General features: G+C 37.9%; 1 protein-coding gene across 2 annotated transcripts in view; it reads left to right on the top strand.

Annotated features, from left to right (window-relative positions):
- rbm33a (RNA binding motif protein 33a) overlaps positions 1–23,269 on the top strand; it is a 63,005-nt gene that overhangs the window by 27,759 nt on the left and 11,977 nt on the right. The window contains exons 11-17 of one of the 2 annotated variants that reach the window (XM_088918927.1): positions 3,348–3,468; positions 3,988–4,289; positions 5,092–5,370; positions 6,798–7,154; positions 8,643–9,338; positions 13,723–13,971; positions 15,468–15,650. In XM_088918927.1, the coding sequence (XP_088775053.1) occupies positions 3,348–3,468; positions 3,988–4,289; positions 5,092–5,370; positions 6,798–7,154; positions 8,643–9,338; positions 13,723–13,971; positions 15,468–15,650 (2,187 nt within the window). Of the gene's footprint in view, positions 1–3,347; positions 3,469–3,987; positions 4,302–5,091; positions 5,371–6,797; positions 7,155–8,642; positions 9,339–13,722; positions 13,972–15,467; positions 15,651–23,269 lie in introns of both variants that reach the window. The other variant, XM_088918926.1, reaches the window with a different exon arrangement.

Below are 23,269 nucleotides of genomic sequence, written 5' to 3'. Positions count from 1 at the left end.
TATCGTACATGAGATTTTGCTTTACTCATTTGTTTTTCGTTGTATCTTTCAAATGCCAAAAAAAAGCTTTTAAAATTTTAAGCCCTGGTGTAGCATAGAAAATATCTGCAGCAGCATCTAATTATCTTTTTTCTCTCAGCAGAACATTGCATTAAATAGAAGTTCTCATTGCAAAGTATCACAAATCAGTGAAGGGCTTAGAAGGAATGGCAGTTTAATGATGAGAGAGAAACTATTACTGCAGTGACACTGGGTCTGTAAAGTGATTACTGTATTGGAAATAGATTGCCGAATGCGTTTCAAGTGCTCTTACTAGCTAATGATGCGAGGCATCAGGTGGTGTTGATTGACACATCCTGGGTAGAGCTTTTTATAGTGATTTATGCAAATCAGGTTAGAAGGGGAGTCTGCAGCAAATTGCATTTTATTCAGGTTATAGACCTTGCAGAAATGAGCCTGAGCCTTGTACATAGTACTGCTCTTTCATTTTTGAATGTTTTCTGTTTTCACAACATGTTTGCAAAGCCCAGTAATTATGGCAGATAGCAGATAGCAAAGGAATGACGGGCATTTTCTCTGATCAGATCTTTCGGCAGAGGAGAGCAGATGTAGCATTAGATCCCCCAGCTGTCAAATGCTGTCAAGCTGGCATAGGGAGAATACAATTTAAAATGCAGGTGACAAAATACCCAGCAACTTCCATTTGCCAGTGGGCATCTGATTAATCATGATTATCATACATTATCATATTATCAAATTTAATCGTATAAGGAGGTTCCCATCTGCAGTATGACTGTAGTGAATATTTTCTTGGAAGAAGTGTTGAAATATTAATCCCACCTATCATCTTAAGCTTAATTTCAGAGGTCTACTGGTGTTACAACTGCAGTCGTCATAGAAGCTACCAAAATTAACTGTACTACTTATAGTTCCCTACATATTGCTGTGCTGAAGAGAAGACATTTGGCAGCTACATTTTTTGGTAGTCCACTAATGGATTCAGATTTGTCTAAAAGCATCGGTACTTTTGTAGGATTCTGTTGCATTATAAACGAGCCTTTGCTTTAATGTTATGAAAAACATTTCCCATACACCATAACTCAAATAGATTTTACATGTAGACCATGTTCCTGTAAAGACAAACACATTAGTTGTATAATCTTTTACTATCCCCAACTTGAATCACATTTTGGTGTAATCCACAACATCAGTATAAATGCGTGTAGGAGGTCATTAAAAGACTTTTCCAGGTCAATTATTGTGTGAATAATATCCACTTTTTCTTAAAGTGCTTAGAAGAGGCTGAAATAATGAGCCAGAACAATTACAGCTATTAAACTGGCAACTTTTAATACTTTCTTTGAAAGGAAATATTTGGTCACACTATCTTTTGAAAAGTACTATCCTTTTCTCCAGCTGTGTAATGTATTACTGTCATTACAGAGCAACATGAGCAAGTCTGTCAACTTATTGTTTTTCTCTTCTCCCCTGAAAAACGTATATAATTACCCAACCCTAACCCCAGCTTCGAAACCGTGTTTTTGACTTTAGTCTTGGAGCTGTCTTTGTGTGCTATAGTGTCAGATACATTCTGAATATTTTTACTTTTATGAAGGATTAGTAATGAGAAGACAGACTTGGCTATCAAATTTGTAACATTTCTGAGGTATTGTTGTAGTATTTAATTAAAGTCTATTGTATGATTGGAGCTGACCTTTTGAATTGAATGATAAGATGCACAATAGCGGTTTGATCCTCTTACTTGTCTGGCACATAAAGTAGCTGATTAACTTTCTGTTAAGCAACTTATGTAAAGTTTTAGCTATATATTTCATTGCTGTGCAAGAGTCATCAATTCTGTTTGAAAAGGTGGATTATGGTTGATAGCATCAAGTAATTAACAAAAGGTGGGAAGAAGTAAGAGCACCATTTGCGTAAGGATCATATGGTGAAGGAAGGTTAATTTCTTAACTGAGAGGGATATTTAAGAGGATAAAGAGGAAAGCAAAGTGGCTTCTTATTCCATGAAAGGATTAGAGGATTGTTATCTTATTTTCTTTGAGAGGTAGATGGGATTGCTCCTTGTGTATGTGAACATCATGTCCAATAAGGCATTCAAGCTATAAAATGAATGAATGTAAGGCATCAAATTAGCAAATAGCGATAGCCAGAAGCAAAAAATGCAGTTGTCTTTTGGTTGTAAAGTATAATGTTCTGTCATCTTCCACAGGAAAAGTTAGAAAAATGTATCTATGAAACAAAAAAGTACCTCAGAATGAGTACATTGTGTAGATCTGTAATGCCCAGTCTTTTTTTGTTTACCAGTTCATTCTAAATTGTAGAAAGAAATATGATCAGTTCATAACTATTTTTTTATCTTTTCCTTACAAATTCGTTCCTTTACAAATTTCCTCATTACAAAGTTATACCTAAAAAAACCTCTGCTTCACATCAGAGTACATTACTATTTACAAAAATGTTTCCATTAGTATTGAAGTACTTTGCTGTATGTACTTAATGTCCTTTTAGGTAACTGATCATCTGTTTGTTTTAAATATTGCCTAGGTAGGAAATAGGAATATTCAGTAGATGTCGGTCCCTCAGGAATAAGCAGTCCAATTATTTTGCTTCAACTTAATTTTTAGATTTTTGGGAAAATGTCAATCTAGATTTGTGAATAAGGTATCTTTTTCTACCTTTGAAGGTGTGATTGTGAGTGTACACTTTGAACTGTGAATGTAATGTAGAAATCTGATCATAAGAGCATATAATGGTACAAATAATGAAAACACAGGCAGCCTGGGCGACCTTGTACTGGGAATGTGCAGTAAATGGCTAAGCCAAAGAGGTTTCTTCTAGTTTGTATTGTATAAAGTGGGAAATTAAAAAAAATCTTATTTGTATTGGGTGTTTCAATTTAATAGATTTCAAGACTCTTTTCTAAAAATTAAAGATTTTTAATAATATGAGGTAAGGGTGGTTTATTACCAGTCTTCCAATGAAAATATACAGTATTGGACAACTGTGGGATTCTGGATTTAAGATTTTAAGATGTTTTCGGTTCCTAATTTAATTTCAGTATCTGAATTTTGCAATTCAGATTTAAGGGGGCCTGCAGTACTTGTGTTCGGATTCGGTATGATTTGATAAAGTTCTCCCCTTATGAGATCAAAGACCATCTGATTGGTAACCCTCTTCATGTCAAATGTTGTGATGCAATAGATTAGAACATTTCTTATTCTTATAAATTATTCTTATATATAAAGACCCTTATTCAGTAACAATTAAAGATCCAAATTCCAGTTGGGACAGAACGTCAGCTGAGGTTTAATTGTTGTTTTACTCAGGGGCCACCTGAGTTTCAGCAGCATGTCCCTGGAAATTTTAACCACCCTCCGAGGCCTCACCACCCTGAGCCCTGGAGAGGACCCCCACCTCCTCAGGAGAGAGACCCTTTCTTCATTGGCGGTAAGCTAGACTAACCAAAGAAATCCAAGAAAACATCTTTCTACTTGTATTGTTTGTGTAACTAAATTATTGGTCGAACGATATGTTTAGATCAAATTATTACAGGAAATTAAGCTATAAATTATGCCTTGTGCTTGCTTTAATTTTGGAGATTACAGACTCTATAACACATTTCAGAAATTGCCATCCATTTTCAAATTTTCAAAACTACGCATTTCTCTATATATAATAAACGTGTGTGCGTGTTAATTCAGTCTTTTCAAAATGTGTAACTGTAAAACCGTTAAACACTTCTTTGAAAATGTTTTTATTTCTTCAAGCTTCTCTTTGCCTTTTAATCAAATAAACCCATTACATTCTGTACCTAATTTGTTCAGATCCGTGCAAGGTGCTGATACTGTAAATTACTTTGCAGTTTTAAGGTGTGACAGAAGTAGAGATGTCACATTTGATCAATGGATGCACAGCAATATGGCACCACACGTTGATTCTCCTCTTTGTTTTTTTCCTCATTCACAGAGCCAAGGTTCCCAGGACAGCATATGTTTGATCAACAGAGCCCAGCTCCGCTCATGAATAATAACCACCCTCTTCCTGGCCAGAATCCCATGGCTTTCAACCAGCCAGGGCCAGGGTTTAACCTACAAGGACAGCAACCAATGTTCCAGCGGGAACCCATGAGACCAAACCTCCTTCCTCAGGGTCCCTTGGGCATGTCCAACCTAAATCAGCCTGGACCTGCCAATCCTAGACCTTTTATGCCTCAGAGACAGCAGTTTCCTCAACCAGGGCCACCTTTTCAACATCAATTTGGTATGCAGGTACGACCGAGAGTAAGTGAAGCTGCTAGCTTTTTATGAAATATGGTTACTAAATGTATTTTTAATCCACTATCCTAATGTGTCTGCAGAATCAATTTGCTGTTGAATTTTTTTGGTAGCTTTTTCCCCCTTATTTCCTTTATCGGAAATCCATTCACAATGAGATTTGTTGGGGGTGTATGTCAAGGCTAGAGGTCATATTCTTCTTCTGTTCATTTGTGAAGGTTTTTTGACCTAGTGGTAGCCTAGACTGCCCTCTAGTGTTTAATATTTACCAAAGAGGTCAGTTTCAGTTTCACTGTGCTTAGGCTGCTTTAGATTAGATTCATCCTAAAGCCACAAGAACAAATTTAAACAGGAGGACTAAGTTCTTGTCCCCGACTAAAAAGTAGTCTTCGAAAGCATTGTAAATATTTCTTACCTCTCTTCTTAGCAATCATATATTTGAAATGGATGCTTATTTTGCATACACAATAATTTGTAACTTCAAGGAGTTACAAAAATATGGAGAAGTCTTCTTAGTTTTTTTGTTTTGCTTTATTCAAATATTCAAAGTGATTTACTGTATTTGAGTTTCAAGGATTCAGTTTTTCTGGACAGGTTTACATCACTGTCATCCTTACTTGGTTGAATTTTAGCCTGCTCTGATCATAGATATGTGAATAGAAGATACTAACAAAGCTAATAATTAAAGCCCTTTACCAGGGGGTCCAAAATCAAAAGTGGTACATTTAAAATGAGCCGTTCTCTGAGTGACTGAATCGCCTGTGTCATGCAGCTCTACTCCCTTTTTCCATTAAAGGGGTTGATGCATCCTCCACTGCATTCCCAGCCTCCTCACCACGAGCAGCAGCCACAGCACCATCTGCACCAGTCTCTCCAGCACCAGCACCAGCACCAACACCAACACCAGCACCAACACCAACACCAGCACCAGCCCCAACACCACCCTGTGGCACAGCGCCCCCTGCTGCACGGACAGCAGCCTCCCTTCAGACAACAGCTGCACAATATACAGCCCCAGATCAATCCCAGAATGCAACATCCCCAGTTACGTACAGCGCCCATTAAACCAAGAATGGTAAGTAGCACGGTGGTCCGTGGGTCTCTTGACTATACACTGAACATTACTTGAATGTTTGCTCCTATTTTTTACTCCTTGCTTCATTTTTGCTTACTTTAACGATACATTGCTTGAATTTTTCAAAAGATACTGAAACACTATGCAATTGTTGTTCCCTATTAAGTAAGCAGAAGCAATCAACCTATTAAACCACGATGTGAAACACATTAATAAAATAGTCTAATTTAGACCTTGGTACTTCATGAGTGGCTGTAAACATGAGGGGTTGTAAAATTTGTGAGCATCTCTGAGACAACTTGGCATCTGCTGTCATTAGAACCCGATTGTTTGGACAGCAGACACCATGTTTAACCAATCATATTGCTTATTTTGGGTTTCATAGCTTCAGCTGAATTCTGAAAATGTACAGAAACACTCCAGGACCACAATGCATAAGTCACTCTAAATGATGCAGTGCTATGCAATTGTGTAAGAATTTCATGAGTGATCGGTTTGCCTGCACAGAATGATCAAGTAATAGGTTTATTCCATGCTGAAAAGAGAAGAAAACAAACACAAAGTTTTGGCTGTGGAGATATAATGTGCCGTTTTTGTACTTATTACCCCCTGCATATAAAATAGTGTAACAGTTCAGTTAGAACTGAATTTAAATGTCAAAAAGTGATGTTTGAATCCATCACAAATACACAGATTCTTCATTTTTTTAATGCAGCTACAATAATAAATGTCACAACATGGCTTTTCAGTTTTTTTTCCCCATTGCTAGACTCAAGGAGTAGTGCTACTCACTTGTAGGATATCTGAAACTACACCTAGTCAATCTCATGTAAAGTCCCAAGATTGACCACGTGAGGGACTGGTACCATACAACAACTGTAGGTGTTAACACAGTTGGGTACTGTTAAAGTTTCTTATACCCGAGTTCCTGGGAGCCATATAGTGACATTTGTTTCATCATGAGCCAGTAACATGGGCTGCACTGCTAATTTGGTCATATGTATTATGGCAAGTCCCTGGAAGTAGACAAACGGTGGTGTGGTTCAGCATGAGTTTGTAGGAGAGACGTTAATATATTGGTTGAAATTGCTGTAAGGGAATATCTTTCTGGGTAATAGTGCATCATAACTTTTGGGCTATTGAGGGCAGTTTTGGGAGTGCGCTTATTGCCATCCAAGGCAATCTCACTGCACAGGATCACTTTAGATTCTTCACATAACCAAAACCGAACCCTCATCTTGTCCTGTCTGGTCTCAATCTTGTGTCTGGGTTTGCCTTTACAAGTTTTCAAGTGTTTCATTGTATTACAAAAAGAAATGACTTCTGGAGGCGAAATGCAAGATGACTGATGACTGGTGAAGTCATAGGAAAGGTTCTCCTGAGGATCGCTCTTGTCCAGATCAAGAATTTTTGTCCTTTCTTCCCAGAATGCACCACCTCCAAACGTGATCAAGCCTCCTATCCAGCAAGTACAGGTTCTTCCTCAGCGCAATAGTAACCTGCGCGAGCTCCCCGTCGCACCCGCTAACGTGAATGTCAACAGCAGCCGCCCGACGTCGGCTCCTGCCGCGCAGGTGAGGCCTGTTGCCAGGCCGGCACAGACTGCCAGGCCGGCGCCCGATGCCAGAGGGCCACCCGCCGCCCGGCCCCAGCCCCCTGCCAGGCCCCAGCCCGCGGTCAAGGCCGAGGCAGCTCTCAGAGCGGCGGTGAAGAACACGGTTCAGAAGGTCAAAAAGGAGACGCCGGTTGTGCAGCCTACCCCTCCGCAGAAATGTGAAGCAGAGGTTAGTGCGGCTTTGTTGTGCAAACAAGGAGGTACTTTTAGTTCCAAGCGCAACTCGCATATTGTTAATGCCTTAGAAAGTCATTTTTAATTAGAGATTAAGTGTACGGTTGTTTAATCAGAATTCAGTAAAGAATAAGAAACTGTAGAAGTCCAATTTTATACAGTAAGTCACTTGTTGAAATGACTGAATTTAATCTAATATTGTATATCTTTTACGATATGATTTATGTGCGTCTGTGCGTTTGTATTTCAGTTCAGTCCGTGCTGCAACTTAAAAATTCCTGTAGCCTTTAAATCTTTATAATGACAAATGTCAGTTGCCCATTTTGTTGAGTGCAGCTTTGTGAGACGTTCCATCCCTTGAGAAATGGGTGTGTTTTATAGGGGATATATAGAGGTGACTTAAAGATAAAAAACCGATATTTACCAGTGTAGTCTTTCTAGAATTTTAATACCCTCTTTAACTGTCGGTAATGGAGACTCCTACACTCAACAAATAAAGTTCAAGGTCAGGTAGATTGAGTGAGAGCTGTTCATTAGACCCAATTATTAGGTCACAAATGAGATGGATCTCTGAAAATGCAGTTAGAAAAATCAATACCTCTGGTCAGAGTTCTTTTAGAGGTTTCTCTCTTCTCTGCTGTTGTGGACCATTGATGTTCATGGGATTTGCATTTAAGCATCTCTTCTTTTTCATTTTAAAGCAGGTGGTCTTACTTTAAAATGTAATCCACAGGATTTAGGGATCTTTTGTGTAGATAACTGAAATATTGATTTATGAAAATTGACGTAATGTTTTAATTTTACATGTTTTGTTCAATTTAAAATCATTTTGCAATGAATGTTTACCACTGTACCTTTCAATAATATGAAAACCTTTAATTTAGTGGACACTGTATGCATGAAAATAGGTCTTATTTATGTCATTTTCATTATACTTTGTAATTTTAACCTGTGGTAAACTGCTGCAACTGAACAGTTTATATTTAATGATGTAATTGAACATGTACTTTCAGTAATCTAATAATATGTGAAAATGGGAATCTAAAGATATTACAAGGCAATACAGGAAGTGGTTAAAATACATCTTTCCCCCAGAGCCTTAAGAGAGTAAGTAATTTTGAGTGTCTGTAGGTTTTCTAATCAAAAAGTGAAACGAGGAAGACAAAGACGACGGACTATGATGTCAAAACATCATCATTATACTTACAGCGAATGTTTAAATTTGAAATTGCATAAACTGTCCAAACTGTAATTCAGGTGTAGTCAAATACCGGAGTTGTTCTTTTTTTTTTCCATTGCAGGAGTTTGGAAGACCTTATACTTTTTTCCAGCAAACTTCAGTTTTGTTATTAAAGATTTCATTTTACATAGAACTATGAATTGGAACAGATATGAAGGTCTGAACTTTGACTGTCCGGTAGTGCTAACTGAATTCCCCTCATTGCCAGGCCTCCAGTCTCATCCATTTTCCGTATCATTGTAGATTCCAGATGAGGATGAAGAAACCAGGCTCTATCGGTTAAAAATAGAGGAACAGAAGCGTCTAAGAGAAGAGATCCTGAAACAAAAAGAGCTGAGAAGGCAGCTGCAAGCTGGCATGAGAAAGAAAGAACTGCTTGAACGAATAACGAGCCAGTATCAGCCGCAGCAGCAGCAGCAGCAGCAACAACAGCCCCCCCAGCCAGCTCTGCAACCTCAGCCCCCTGTACAGCTGCAACAGCAGCAGCCATCTCAGACCCAAAACGCGCCGATGCCCCCTTCTAATGGCGTTCAGCAGACGCCCCAGCCTGGAGCTGTGCCGCGACAGAATGTGAAGAACCGCCTGCTGCTGAAAAAGCCCCCGGCACAGGGGTGGCCTGGTGTGCCCCAACAGAACGTGAGGCCCCAGCAATCTGGGCTAAACTTGCAGACTCAGTGGCCGACCAGGAAAAATGAGAACCAGTTCAATCAGGCCAGGCAAGGACCCCAATTCCAGACCCCGCAGGCTCAGTCCAAACCTGCGGCCGTGTCAGCTGTGCCCGGGCAGCAGCAGAGTGGTGGGAGGGAGGCGTTTGGACAAGGCAGGCCGCAGGAGCTGAAGCCTGGTGTGAAAAGGACTGTAATGCAGAGATCCAACAGTGGGGGGAGAGATGGGCCACATGGCGTCACAAAAGTCAGGGTAGTCAAGATATTAGGAGGGGTAAGTACATTTTTATTTGAGGTGGTTGCCAATGTGTTCAGGTTTCGAAATGGTAATATGCTAAGGGATTTTAAAACATGGGATGTTGTACAACCTTTTTTTGTAACTTGAATAGTTACTTTAGCTGCTCTCCTGGGATCTTAATTTGTGTTTAATCCTGATTTATTACCCTAATGTTATGAGCCCATCTGGGCTGTGCAATTAGGCAGCTTAGATTCCACAAGCTTATAGCCAGGGCCAGGCACATAGCGGTGTGGGTAGGCTGAAGTCGGCCAGGGTTTCCCCACTATAGAGACCCTTGTGGCGTGCTGTCACCGCTGTGACAGAGCGGTGGTATCAGGACCTGCATAAATCCTCAAATTGATGGTACCTCCACCTGCAGTGTGTTTTGTAGGTGAGCTGTGTGGGTGGCTCAGACAGTGCTGATTTTGCAGGAAGGATTAGTGCTATGCTTCATCAGACTTTCCAGTATAAGCTTCCTTGAGTTTTTGTAGTACATGAGAAAATAACATAAGACATGTGAAATCAGTTTAGCTTTGAGTGTTTTTTCAATTTGTTTTGGTGCAAATTTGACTTTTTAGTCTATTCTAACGCCTATGTTCGTGATTACATAAGTTGCTGCTGTTCTTCTCTTCACTTCTGAAGCAGGAGGTTGAAATTTTGAAAATCAGTGCTGTTTGAAGGTTCAAGCATGAAGCTGTTTAATGAAAACCTGTAGGACTTTGTGTTAAATGTAAAACTTGGTCTCTGTTTGCCAAGGCAATGTGTTGCTTTAAAAGAGCAGGGTGATAGGAATCTAGATTTTGATATTGCAGATCCACTCTGTTCACAGATTGATCTACTGTACTTCAAACGCTAAACTCGGGGAACATCCACATGTTGAGATGAAAACAATCCTGTATGCTAATGCAATTTATCGAATTAAGCAATTTGAGTACTGAATGTTTTTTACAACCTTAATTCTTGTAATGAAAATGGGACAGGTGTAGCCAAGTTTTGTTTAGACTTAATGATGGTATTGTGATACGTTTTTGTCATAAAAATCCTTTTTATAATCATCTTGCACAAATGCTGTAAAGCCAGAATTATGCTGTCAATAAAGATAACTTGGTGTCAGTGGTAATAGAAACTTGCGCAGAAGTATTTGTAGGCAGTGGAATCAGTGGCAGCACCTTTGACAGTGAGGAATAGCCCTGCTGAAAGGCAGATTCACAGGATGCTGCCCTGGGACGTTGTTCTGCTGTCCTTCTCGGCAGCCTGACAATGTTATCTTTCCTTTCAGTTTTGAGCATCAAACATCTTTCAGGTGTACAGAAATTAATGTCATCCGACGACATGCAATTAATCTTTTACGGAGACTCTATAATACCTGTGAAGAAAGAGTTGCCAGTTTGGCGGATTTGGATTTTGGAGCTTAGCCATAGATAAGGGAAATTAATTTTTCATCAAGAATAATACAGGCTAACAGGACCACAAAGCCTGAGGGAAAACGGATGGGGGAATTTGTCAAGTGTTGTCACTCCAATATAATGCTGCTTAGCATTTGATAGGTGTAATCAAGGGTTGTGATTTCTATGGAGAGGGATTAATCAATTTGCACTCTGCTGAATGCAGGTTGGTGATAGCGCTTCTTGCTGGGGCTGGAGAATGAAAATAAGATTTGATCTGTCAGATTCTGAGAGGACTTTGGGAAGACTCTTTCTCAGACAGCATCAAAATGAATTCCTACGTAATTGTAAATGAAAATGTATCGCTGACAAATGCTTTCATTTAACACTCGAAGTCTTATATTGAGAAAGAAAAACTTCACTGTGCAATAGGGAACACATCAGAATCCCACATATATAATCTTAGTAATTGAAATACAGCTAAATTGTTTAGAAAAGTGTTGTTGCAGTCTTCAATTTCCATTCCTGTATCGTAATTAAGCATCCCGTCCTTTATGCTGTCATCTCTGTTGATATAGTTCTGCTGTTATGGAGTATCATATTAGTTATTCTGAGCCCTGTAAGTTGTTTATGCTTACAAGGTTCTCATTAAGGTTTTACAGTGGGAGGCTTCACAGTAGGAAGGTGAGAGGCCATATGCAGCCTGGGAAGGTCACAAGGACAGAAGCATGTTGCGGTAGACTGCTAGGAGAGCATGGCACTGCTAAAAGTTTCCAGTGTTTCTTGGGAAATAGCGGATTTGCGTTGCTGTTGAGGTTAAAACAGGACTATAAGAAACATAATGTTACATTTCTCGGTTGGTTTTTATAAATTAAGCTTTAGAATCCTAACATCCAGCTCTGGTTTATAATTTGATTGTTAAGGGTGAGCTTCCCAGCTTTTCTTTAATACACACAAGATGAGATCAGTGTTCATAAGCTATTCTGTAAACAATTTTCTGTCATTTAAACTTGATTAGTTTATGTCCTGTTGCCTTTGCTATAGTTAGTTATTGAAAACATTAAATTTACATTTGTTCAACTACAAAAATCTTGGAACATTTTAACTTCAGGCATGATCCCTGAACGGTGCAATTGAAGAATATTGGTAGTAAAAGTGTAGAAATTTAGATTTTTACTTTTACTGATACCTCTGTTTGGTTTCCCATCTTTGATTTGAAGCAGTGTCAGCAGAAAGTAGTTTTCACTGATTTTATTAAATGCTTCCATCTTTTGCACAAAACTGCAAAAAACCTTGAACAATAATTCTGTCATAAACATTTTGAATCAGATTCCCTCACAGTTATCTGTTATCGTATGATTAAAGATTTGGTTGGCTGTTTAAAAATCTAAATAAATTGATCTGTTGAAGTCTTAGGAATTTGCACTCAATTATAAAAAACTAATTGAGGAATCAGCTCAGAGTATTTTTATTTCCAGGCAGGTTGTGCAGCATTTAGATTCATTATCAAGAGAACATAATTTCTGGCAGAACTGCAGAAAAATGTTGAGCACAAACTTTCTTGCATTTAGCATGTTTACTGACTTCTCCAGTGCTAGAATCAGCTAGTCAGTGATAGTGTAGCTGTTGCACATTTAATATCAGTAGACACTCAGAATAACATACCAAAAATAGCACAACATAATTAGAAAAATCAGTGCACACTTTATGGGCAGGTCTTGTGTAGATCTGAACTAGGGAGTGTGCTGTAACCTGAAGTAACCGGGTTAGCCACCATCGTTTTGTCAGTGGGCAAGTGGTCTAATGAAATGCTGTTTTATATTCTGTACTGAGCCCTAGCATATTTAAATGAGCAGTCTCAACACTTAGGTAATACTACTATAAGAGAGCTCATGATTGAGTATTCATAACCATGACCCTGATTTTCGTGTTGAAGGTTGATATTTATACCTTGGCTGTTCCTGATTAGAAAATGAGCAGTTTGTATATTTTGGAGCGTATGCCTTTTAATATGACAGCTCTCTATTTTTCCTCTGTTTTAACCTTTGTATATCCAATTTTAGATTTATTTTGTTTAAAGTCACATTATCACTAGCATCAGAAAGGTTTTAAAACTTGTTTGAAGTAGCACAAAAAATAATCCGTGTTTTTTGTTGTTTAGTAATTAAGGCACAGAAACATCTTACAAATTTTATACATCAGAGTGGAATTCATAATAGTATATTTGTAGCAACAGCAAGATTGGAAAAATGTTCTCTCTCCATCTGGAAGAAGTGATATCTGGGTGCATTTTGTGTTATAGATTTTAAGATGGGATTGGTGAAACTATACCTTTTCCTAGTTTAAAGGTAGTAGACAGAACTTTCACATAGTTTGCTGAGCTATCAATAGGCATTCAAAGAAAAAGAGAAATGGTTGTAAATCAAAAAAGGTTGATTCACTGGCATAAAAGTTAAGGGTATATCTAGAGGTTCAGTGCTGCGTGTTTTGTAACCTAGGTATTTAACAGAGTACATTTGTGCTAGAGAATATAATTTTTAAAGTTCTCACAGTCCAGATTTTAATAAGCATTTCCCATGAGAGTCTCCCTGTAGAACATCAGCTAAATGTAACTTGTTTTCCTGAGTATTTTGTGACCTCTTGTTACACAGGCCAAGAAGAAGCAATCCTGCACTTCCCTGTCCTTTAGAAATCATCGCACTCAGAGTACTCATTCAGAGAGGTATCATAGCTTCATGACTGCTATGATTGCCACAAAGCAAAAGCTTCTAAGCACCACAAATACGAAATTTAGTACTTACATTAATAAAAACAATTCATACACGTTTCTCCATCAACAGGAATCATCACTTGAGGTTAATACTTTGACTTTGGCCTTACTTCTTGACTTTTGTTAATGGTTATGCCACCGTGTGCCAGTGTCCTGATGGTAGATGACAGAGCAAGCGAAGACTGTTTAATCCCAAGGTTTAAGTCCCAAGGTGTTTAATCTACAGGGGGAAGAAGAACCTGACTACACTGATCCAGTGCAGCAGCAGCAGCAGCAGCAGCAGCCGCAGCAACAGAGGATCCAGCTGCCACCTCAGCAACAGAGGCAGCCAGCGCAGCAGCAGAGGCAGGTGCCTCTGCGGAAGGTCACCATGGGCAGAGCACCAGTCCAGCACCTGCAGCAACAAAAGCAGAACCAGCAGCAAGCAGGCCTGCAGGGAGTGAGAGGCACTTTTGGCATTCAGTCTCAAAACAGGGTGAGTTACCCACACAGCCTCCCTCCCTCAGTATGGTAGTCCTTTCTCTGATCATTAGTTGGGTCCTGAGAAAATCAGACCTTTTGTAAAAAAAAAAAGAACTTATTTGCTGAGTGTATGAAGAAAGTAACAATTTGACTGTTTATTTCACATAATTATTTATAACAATGTGAATTTTATTTGATCAGGAAGGGGGGGATGGGGGATAAAGATTCTTGTCGTAGACAGTAGATGGCGATGGTCAATTGACAAGCGCCACTTGGCCCATTCCATGATGTTGGAGAAAGCAGCTTAACTCTGCAGATCTGCAAATCTGATTCCTTAAACTTGACTGTTTTGGTTAGATGTTTATACTCAGTTGCAGTTGTTTGCATTCTGCTTGAAAAAATTACCTACATTTTGTTTGTCTATTTTAAGTGGCGTATTTGTAAAACAAAAAAAACTTTTAAAGATCCACATTTAAAGAGTTTCATGTGTTTCTGGTTTCAGTAGACATGTGGAATGTTACTCTGTTAGATTTGCAGTTTGTGTGTTGGATTCAGTTTCAGCCTTTAGATGAAGACTGGAGTCCATTGCCTTTTCAGCAACGATCCACAGTGATTTTTCCGGAAGTACAAAACCGCTTGTAAAGTTAAGCATGTAAAGCAGCTATGAAAAATTGCCAGTGAATACTGGTTTCTGGACCCAGCTGCTGAGGCTTTTTTAGTTGGTTTTGACACATGCAGTTTGTCTTTCTTACATTTGGCCTACAGTATTGTACTTCCTAGAAGAGAAATCACATGAAGACGTTGAAAGAGTGACAGATACATAAATTAAAAGTTGGCAATTGTCTACCATTTTTTGCATTAAAAAAATTTCATTTTTTTGTGTGTGTGAATAACATTTATATTGCCAAGGTGAATTTCTTAGCATCCATTTTGGAATGGTGTCTGATGGTTACTGTGAAATTTTGTGTATTTTTGGTATTGTACTAAAAACAAAGTAACAAAGGACACACAAATGTGCTTCTTAGAACTTAATATATGACACCGGGAAGAGTAAGAAGGGATATTTACAGTTTACGCATGGGCAGATCTAAGCATACATGTTCGTATTTGCATTCCCTAATTGTCATCTTTTGTGTTTGAACATATTTAAAATTGGAAGTTTAAGGCACCTGCTTGATTTAATTGAATGCTTTCTCTGATGGTGTTGAAGTTCTTTATAATCGTGTGTGTGCAGATGTCTCAGACAACTTACATCTGCATCCATGTCATAAAGTGTATTTTAATGGTTTGCAAAATCACAACTATAATACTCTATAATGCCTTTAAAGTGTCAGCCGTGATACGAACGATGGCTAATTTTACAAGGATGAGATGTCTCAAACAGTAGATTTAGACACCGATATTTTTGTAGTTTTTCCTGAATTTTAATTCCAACTATTAAAACATCAGCAGGCGGCAGAAGGGCAAACTAAATTGGTTGGCTCGCTCCACACCTTGTGCTCCCGGCAGGTTGTTATGCAGGGGCGAGGCAGAGTGGGAGCAGGCCAGATGGGCCGGGGCCGCTTGATGCCAAACAAACAGAACATGCGAGTGGTGGAGACTCAGCCATGCGTCGTGTCAATTGAAGGGCTTTCTTCGTCAACCACTGATGTCCAACTGAAAAACCTGCTGATGTCAGTAGGACCCATTCAGGTAGGTCACCCTTCTTCATGCTCTTCGCTGTCAGAAGTCTTTTCACCCTCAAAGGTTGATATTATCAGTGCAATTTACTGTGAAACTGATTAACCCTTTTCTAGCAGCTCTTTATCATGAGCACCGTGAGCTGCTAATATTAATTTTTTGAAAGTGCATGCAGTCTGATTGGGCTTCATGTTTATACAACTGCTTCATTTGTGAGGAGACAGAAGGGGTAAAAATATTAAATCTGTTCTACTAATTCTTTGCTACTTGAGTAGCAAATATGTTTGAGGTTCTTTGTGGTTTTTCTGAAATAACAGGGTTTTATTTTTTTACGTATTGCACAGTTGCAAACTAGTAAAGCAGGACTATTTGCATTCAGCAACAGTTTGCTAATTGGAAATTTGAATAAATTCAATTTTAATGAAATGGGAGAATGTTAATGGCCATTGTGTAGTAAGGTTCTTGAACTCTAAGGAACAATTTTGCTTACTATGGTAAACAATCTTCCACCATGAAATAATAAGTTCATAGGTTTTATATTTTAATAAAATATTTACTTGATTTGTGATGGAAATCAAATAAAAAGAGAAGTTGTTACATTTTTATGAAGTATGCATGTGCTGTGTGTTTTGCTGAAATTGGTTGTCACTTTAAACCCTTAACTGCACATCAGAACAACAATACTTGTTTATTCAGCTAAACATTCCTGACTTCCTAACACATTCAAAAATGAGAAGTATTGAAGTTATAAAACAGCATTTTTTTTTTACAATGATGGACTCAGTCTTTACTTTCATAGTTAAAACTAAAATGCTCATTGTCACTATTGAAATTATTGTAGCAAGGAAGAGAAGGGTAATATCTTTGCTATTCTGAGGTTTCGGTTTCATTGTCACTTCAGTTTCTGTTTGATTTGGGGATAAGGAACAGCATGCACCTTCAGAAACTATGAAAAATGTGTACTTTTTATTATACTTGATATATTCAGACATACAATATTGCGATCTATCTTGACTGTGCTGTTGGAATCACCTAAAGAAAAGTTTGGCCTTAATAGTATGTTTTCTGTATATGTAGCTCTTAATATTTTTAACTTCATGGTTTAGAGGCAGTATACTTTTTCTGTCCATTTCTGCTGATTGTGTATGACAAACATATTTCTCATTATGGAATGTTTAAATCATCCCTGAGAGAGAAAACTATTTTAATGGATTTGAATAAAAAATAAAACCCAGTGTTAAATTAATCCCAATAATATACACAAACAAGAGGTCCCGAGTATTTGCAAATGCTTAATGGTATTATCATTGTTTTTCTGTGTTGTGAGTAATTTCCTTGCATTTGTTATGTATTGCTCTAAACATTCATCTTGTATATATGAAACCTATAATTTATCTAAACCATCTAAGCACTTTATCAAATAACTTCATTCTCAGGACGTTTATAGGTGATATGTTCTGTTTCTGAAAGTACTGATCAGTGATGTGTACATATTTTGGAGATACTTATGCATCCTGAACATCTTGACTATTCTAGTGATTCTGGAATGTTTGAAGCGTAGACCACCCTGCTGCCTAGATGCCAGAGGTTCAACCAAGACTTAAGTGAAAAGTCTTTAAAAAGAATACAGGTTATCTGAAGAAATTTAAACTTTGGTAGCAGCTAGCTGGTGACCGCAGCTGTTGATTAATTTAGCTGCAAATTCAAAAAGAGCCCAACCACGTCTAATACGATGTGTCATTTCAAAATGCGTGCTTTCAAAAACTGGCTTCTGAGGAGACATTCTTATAAATGCTAGTATCATTTCAAGCAATGTCAGCTCTTCTGTAAGTAGTTTCCAATGGGAGAAACTTGTTCATGTGCAGGTACTTCAAGAAACTTACGCCACTTTTCTGATTGTCTAGACCAAGCAGTAGTCCATGCAAACACCAAGGATATGTCAGAAGTGTGTATAGCCTAGTCTTGGCAATAGGTAAATGCTCTTGAGAATAGGCCCCTAAATATTTTAAGGAAATGGGAGCATTTGACTCCCTCCCATAAAAAATAATAGGTGATCATTTTATTAAAGTAATTTGTGGACAGTAAAAGATTGAAAAGATACAATTCTAATTAGTCTTGTCAGTTAAGTCTGATTTGCCTCTCAGGAAAGCACTAATAGGACCGATACAAATATAAATTATTATTAATGAAACTTTCAGATTTGTTGAAAAGTATAATAGTATTGAAGAATTATCTGACCTTTTGACAGAGATTTCTTTAATTTTATTAGGAATTTATATTAGTTTTATAGAAAATTAAGACCAATTTTTTAACTTAGTTCTGTAAGCATTGATGTACAGTTCCTAAATGTATTTTTTACACAGTTATTAAAAGTGAACACATTCGTTCTTGATAAAAATCACTGTCCTAATATTTCTAAAGCATTGTAATGTTCACGGTAGAGAAATACTTTGGTTAAATGTTTTTTTTTCTGGACTAAATTGGGGTCTATATCATGTATGTCTGCTCTTTCCCTCATAGCACAATATTATTGGAGAGCAAGGACAGATCCATATAAAGTAAGTGTTTAAGGGCACATAAAATGACTCACTGTCTTGTATAAAGCATAGACATTAGATTTAAAAAGACAAAGATAAAAGCTTTCTGTTATTGCTTTTTTGTGGAAGATTACCTCCTGGCTGTTGGGGACGTTAGCATATGAAAACAATAGTGATTTAAAACCTAAACTTCTGAATTGTTTCAGTACAAAGACCCATATCTCATTCAGATGTGCAGTATGAGACAAACAATGAAATTGCCTACAGATGTCGAAACCGCTGGGATCTAATCACGTATGATTTTTTTTCTTGTTTATAGATATTGTTACAGTTCAGAGTTTTGAATGGGGGTTTTGGGAATCTTTGCTCTAAGGGATCCCTGCTTTTATGTTATGTTCTCCTTGTTGATCACCAGATTTCATGGTATTTTTGCATTTTAGTGAGATTTTCTCATTCATTAAGGGAAGAGAGTGATGCATAAAGCAGCTCTAATTACTTTAACTTTGAATAAAATGGGTTATTAGAAACAAAACATTTAGTTGAAATACTTAATTGTATTAAGAGAATACATTATAATCACTGATTTTGGTATCTTACAAGTTCATAAATAGTTCACTATATAGTGCCTTTCAGAAATTTTCACCCCATTTTCCACATTTGATTTCCTTCTTAGCTTGTAATAAGGACACTTTTTAAATAGGACTTTATAATGTGCTTCTGTATCAAATGGATAGTTTAGAAATGCATTATGTATAGAAGTCGGAATTTTGTAGAAAATTCCTGCAAAGTCTCTCAGTTGTATTGAACCCCTGTTATAGCAATCCTACATTAGGTTAAGGTGCAAAAGATTAGTTTAAAAGGTCACAGAATTATTTATCTCCCTTTGAGTAACCAAAGGTGACTTCAGATTCATGCATCTGTCTCTTCGTTCCCCCTTTAAGAACATAAGAGATTCCAGATTAAAAAGAAGCCATTCAGCACATCTAGCCTGTTGTTAGGTATTAACTTTTAAGCCACAACTCACATAGTGAGATGACAAACCAACCACGAAGATCAAAGCTATTTTGGAAAAAATTGGGGATAAAATAGCAGAGAAGAACTTCTTTTGCTGAATTTTAAAGTCACAGACAATCTTGGAATATCCATCATACTATCCTGACAACCTGCATCAAAATGCCTTTCCAGCCTGACTAGCAGGAAGCTGGTTAGAGGTGCCACTGTGAAGCCAGCAGTGACTTTGAAGAGTTTTCCAAGTTCTGTGTCTGAGACTGAAGTCATTGCTGATGCATATCCTGGATGATATCCACATTATCTCTACATCTACAGATGCATATTGGTGAGTGGCAATAAAGATGCCATTATTTAAAATATTTGGCAAATTAAAGAACACACAGACATTATAAAGGATTGTGTGTTCAGAGGAGATGGGCATTGAACGTTTTCATCTAAAGACAATGTCATATGCAGAGTAAGATCAATGCAGCGCATTTTCCATTCAGTACCATTCTAGCTGTCAGACTACAGTGGTGTGGGAATGGCATGTTATGGGAATGCCCCTCGTCATCAGGGACTAGGAAGCTTGTCAGTGGATCCTAGAGGAAAACTTGCTTGAGTCGGCCAAGAATCTAAAACTTAAGTGAAAAATTCACATTTTAACAGAACACTATTTTCCCAGGAACAATAGGCAAAAAATTGCACCATCCCACTGTGCAAAACACGTGGAGACCTACTGAAAAAGACTCAGCCCTTATTGATGCCAAAATCACTTACTACTGAACATGGGGGATGAATACTTATTCAGTCAGCGATTGTGATTTTTTCATATTCAATTCACTTTCACAATTCAGTTTGAATATTTGCGGGTTTAACCTACTTCATATGTAACTGTTGAGCTTGATGCAGTTTTGAATAAAAAACATTTGTGAAAATACAAGTTTTTGTGATGTGGGCTGGAGGTGAAAGTATTTGCAAGGCACTATATAAGCATATTCTTTCTGTGTGGTACTGCATCGTGTCTAAAACGAGTCTTTTTGAATTGGCCGTGACAGGAGTCGGGAATCTTTGACCTGGAGAGAGTCCCCTGGCCTAGTTGAGAGGTGGAAGCCTGACCTTGTTGTGAGGATCAATTATTAACCCCCAAGCGGTGAAGATTGTCACAGTAGAAAAGTAGCAGTTCTTTTGAACATGGGCGTGATAGGCTCTGTGCAGTATGTTCTTCATTGTGATAACTTTCCAAAAGATGAAGACAATGTGAAGATCAGATGCATCTTGTTCCATTTCCGCATTATCACCTTTCTCGGATTTATTTTTCTCGTCACCGAATCCTGTTCCTTGCCATGTCTGTGAGCTACTGCTGTGACTGTTTGGGCCCATGCAGATTATGTGCCCAAGCTGTGCCGTAAGATCGTTCAGCTGTGGTATTACACCAGGGAGTGTTCCACAAGGGTATCATATCAGTTGTGCTGTGCATTTTAGGATCAATTTAATGCTAGTACTTTTTGTCTGAAGTGAGGTTTACAAACATTCTGTTCACCTCTGCGAACAATGCAGGCATATATTAACATTACTTGGCATTTTTAAAATTTGACGCCTTCTCTTTATAGGTCTAATTTAAAAAAGGGGTGTGTGCAAGTTCCGTGGTCTCGAAATTTAATTTCTGAATTTTTCTGCTTGTGCTGGTTGTGACAGTGTGCCTTTTCATTAAAAAAGGCACAAGGAAGAGTGCCAGAGGAGCTCCAATTTGAGCATATTGTGTCATTTGTTAGTCCATGAGACCCTGAACCACATCCTTTGTTCTGTTTTCTAGTTAGCCTTCTGGGTTTCACTTAACTCTGTTGCCTTATAAAATCGAAAGCACATAATCCCATCTGAAGGATCTCACCCTATTGGAGAAATCTTTATCCAAATTGCACTTTAATGCTAAAAGTTTTCTTTAAATTATTTATCATTATTACTGGCCATAGAATCACCAGATTCTAATGGATATCATTTCTCCTGGTACTTAAAATGAATGTACTTAATTTTCTTAGAAACTGGCTTTTGTTTTCTAACAGAGTTCTTGGAGGAGAAAATTGTACTTAATGAAGATGATTCCATTTATGTTTAGTGGTGGCCTATGCATTTTGTTTGTTGCATAAAAAATTACAGCAGGGGTATAGTTATTTTTTCTTTTGCTTATTGATACATGTTGCTGCCTGCAGCCTTAAATTGGCATTATACCAGGTTTGTAGATCACTGCACTTGCCTTTCATGGGTAAGGTGAAATTAACTTTAATTGCAAACCCACCACCTAAGTTGTACATTTCTGCTGTTAATCTTGCTTTATAAGTTGATATCAAATGTTTGGCTGCCTCACTCCTGTGTGAATTTTGTGAAAAATAAATTTTTGAGAAATACTAAAATCTAACTTATAGTTCACTGTAGTGTCTCATTTGAAACTTACATTACCTGACTAAAGATTGTCTGGCCTAAATTATTTAGGAACCACAACCCTTGATCTCGTTAATGAAGTAAATCATTCTTTAGCCTTTGTTTTTGGTGCTTGAGCAGTGTGCTCTAAATATGAGGTTGAAAGGTAAATCACCATGTTCTGCCTTCATGTTCAGCAAGCAGTGTCCACTGCCTCATGCAATAAGATATGCAAGACAAATGATTTTTAATTTCATTTAATCAATGATTTCTATAAATGATAAGAAGCTGTATGATTTGAAATATATGCAGGGAGGCATTTTCAAAATGTTAATTGTACATCAGATCTTAGGATGTGATCTTAGTTTGCTTTTGTTTCTGCTTGTCAGTGTACAGCATTTATGCCTCTTAAGGCCATTCGGTCCCATCCTGTGTTGAAATTTAAGTACAGTCTTGTATGTGCTGCATGCAGCATACTGTTTCCTTTGCACCTACAAAAGACTGCCTGAACATTGCTTTTATACTGCAGCAATATGTAAGTTACTGTAAGACCAGCTTTTTCAAAACTTTTTGCAAAAAGTCTGTTTACCTCTACTATTGGAAGCAAGTGTCCTGTTATTACCGATAACCATTTTTTTCTTTCCCTGTATTATTCCTATACCGTCCCATTCCAAAAAAAGCGTGTTACCAAATGTGACATTTGGCATCAGTCATTCTCAACTGACGGTGATACACCGCACTGACTTTGTTGTAGAAGCACTAAATCACTTCGTTGGAGAGAGGGTTGATTATTTACATATGATAGTTATTTAACCTGTTTGATTTCAAGCTCAAGATTTGTAAGTTTCCTGCAACCAGTTCAACTGCAAAAGAAACACTTGTACATTAGAAGTTCAGCTGTGAGAAGGCTGCTAAATAACTATCATTTTCAGGGTCGATAACCTCACCAGGCTCAACAGTTCACCATTGTAACAATGTCGTGAAAAAACTCAATCTCAGGTGAACTCACTATCACTGGAGCCAGGTTCTCTTTAGCAGTGAATGAAGATGTACTGTGCATCACTCTGATGCACATCCATGAGTTTAGTGCAGACATGCAGAAATATACACTAATTGTTGACCAATCAATGGGCAAGTCTAGGTGTGCATCAGGCAGGCAGCAGTGTGTATTATAGAACTCCTCTTGGAGTAATTGATGTCACTCCAATTCCAAAGCACTACATTAGTCAAGTGCTAGAGCGAGATGACAGCATTGTTGGCCCGTATAACACCGGCATTCTTGTGAGGTGAGAATGGGGTAGTTCTGCTTTGAACTCCTTACTCAGACCTGTTGAAAAAGTGTGGAACATGCTGCAATAGTGTGTGGCTTTTAGAAGTCAGAGACCAGTAAACAGGCACGTGCCTGTCCAGGTTGCACAAAAGGAATGGGACAGAATCCCACAAGACAGCATCTTTAACATATTGTAAATCATGCTGGGTTTTCTTCTAACGTTGGCTACATATGCCTGTGACTTTCAGTTGTCCCTGTTGATGACCCCTGTTTATGACAAATTTTAATCACCATAAATAATTTACCTTTATAATGGCTGCTCAAGAGAATATAATATAGTGCACCTGCTTCGTAAAAGGTTATTTTCCCGTTAATAATCTTGTATATTTGTGGCAGTTACAAGTTACTTTTAATGC

Source organism: Atractosteus spatula, chromosome 6, assembly GCF_055471065.1.
Source record: "Atractosteus spatula isolate fAtrSpa1 chromosome 6, fAtrSpa1.hap1, whole genome shotgun sequence".
NCBI lineage: Eukaryota > Metazoa > Chordata > Actinopteri > Semionotiformes > Lepisosteidae > Atractosteus > Atractosteus spatula.
Note: the sequence above shows the minus strand (reverse complement) of the source record. Positions and strands in the feature narration are given on the sequence as shown.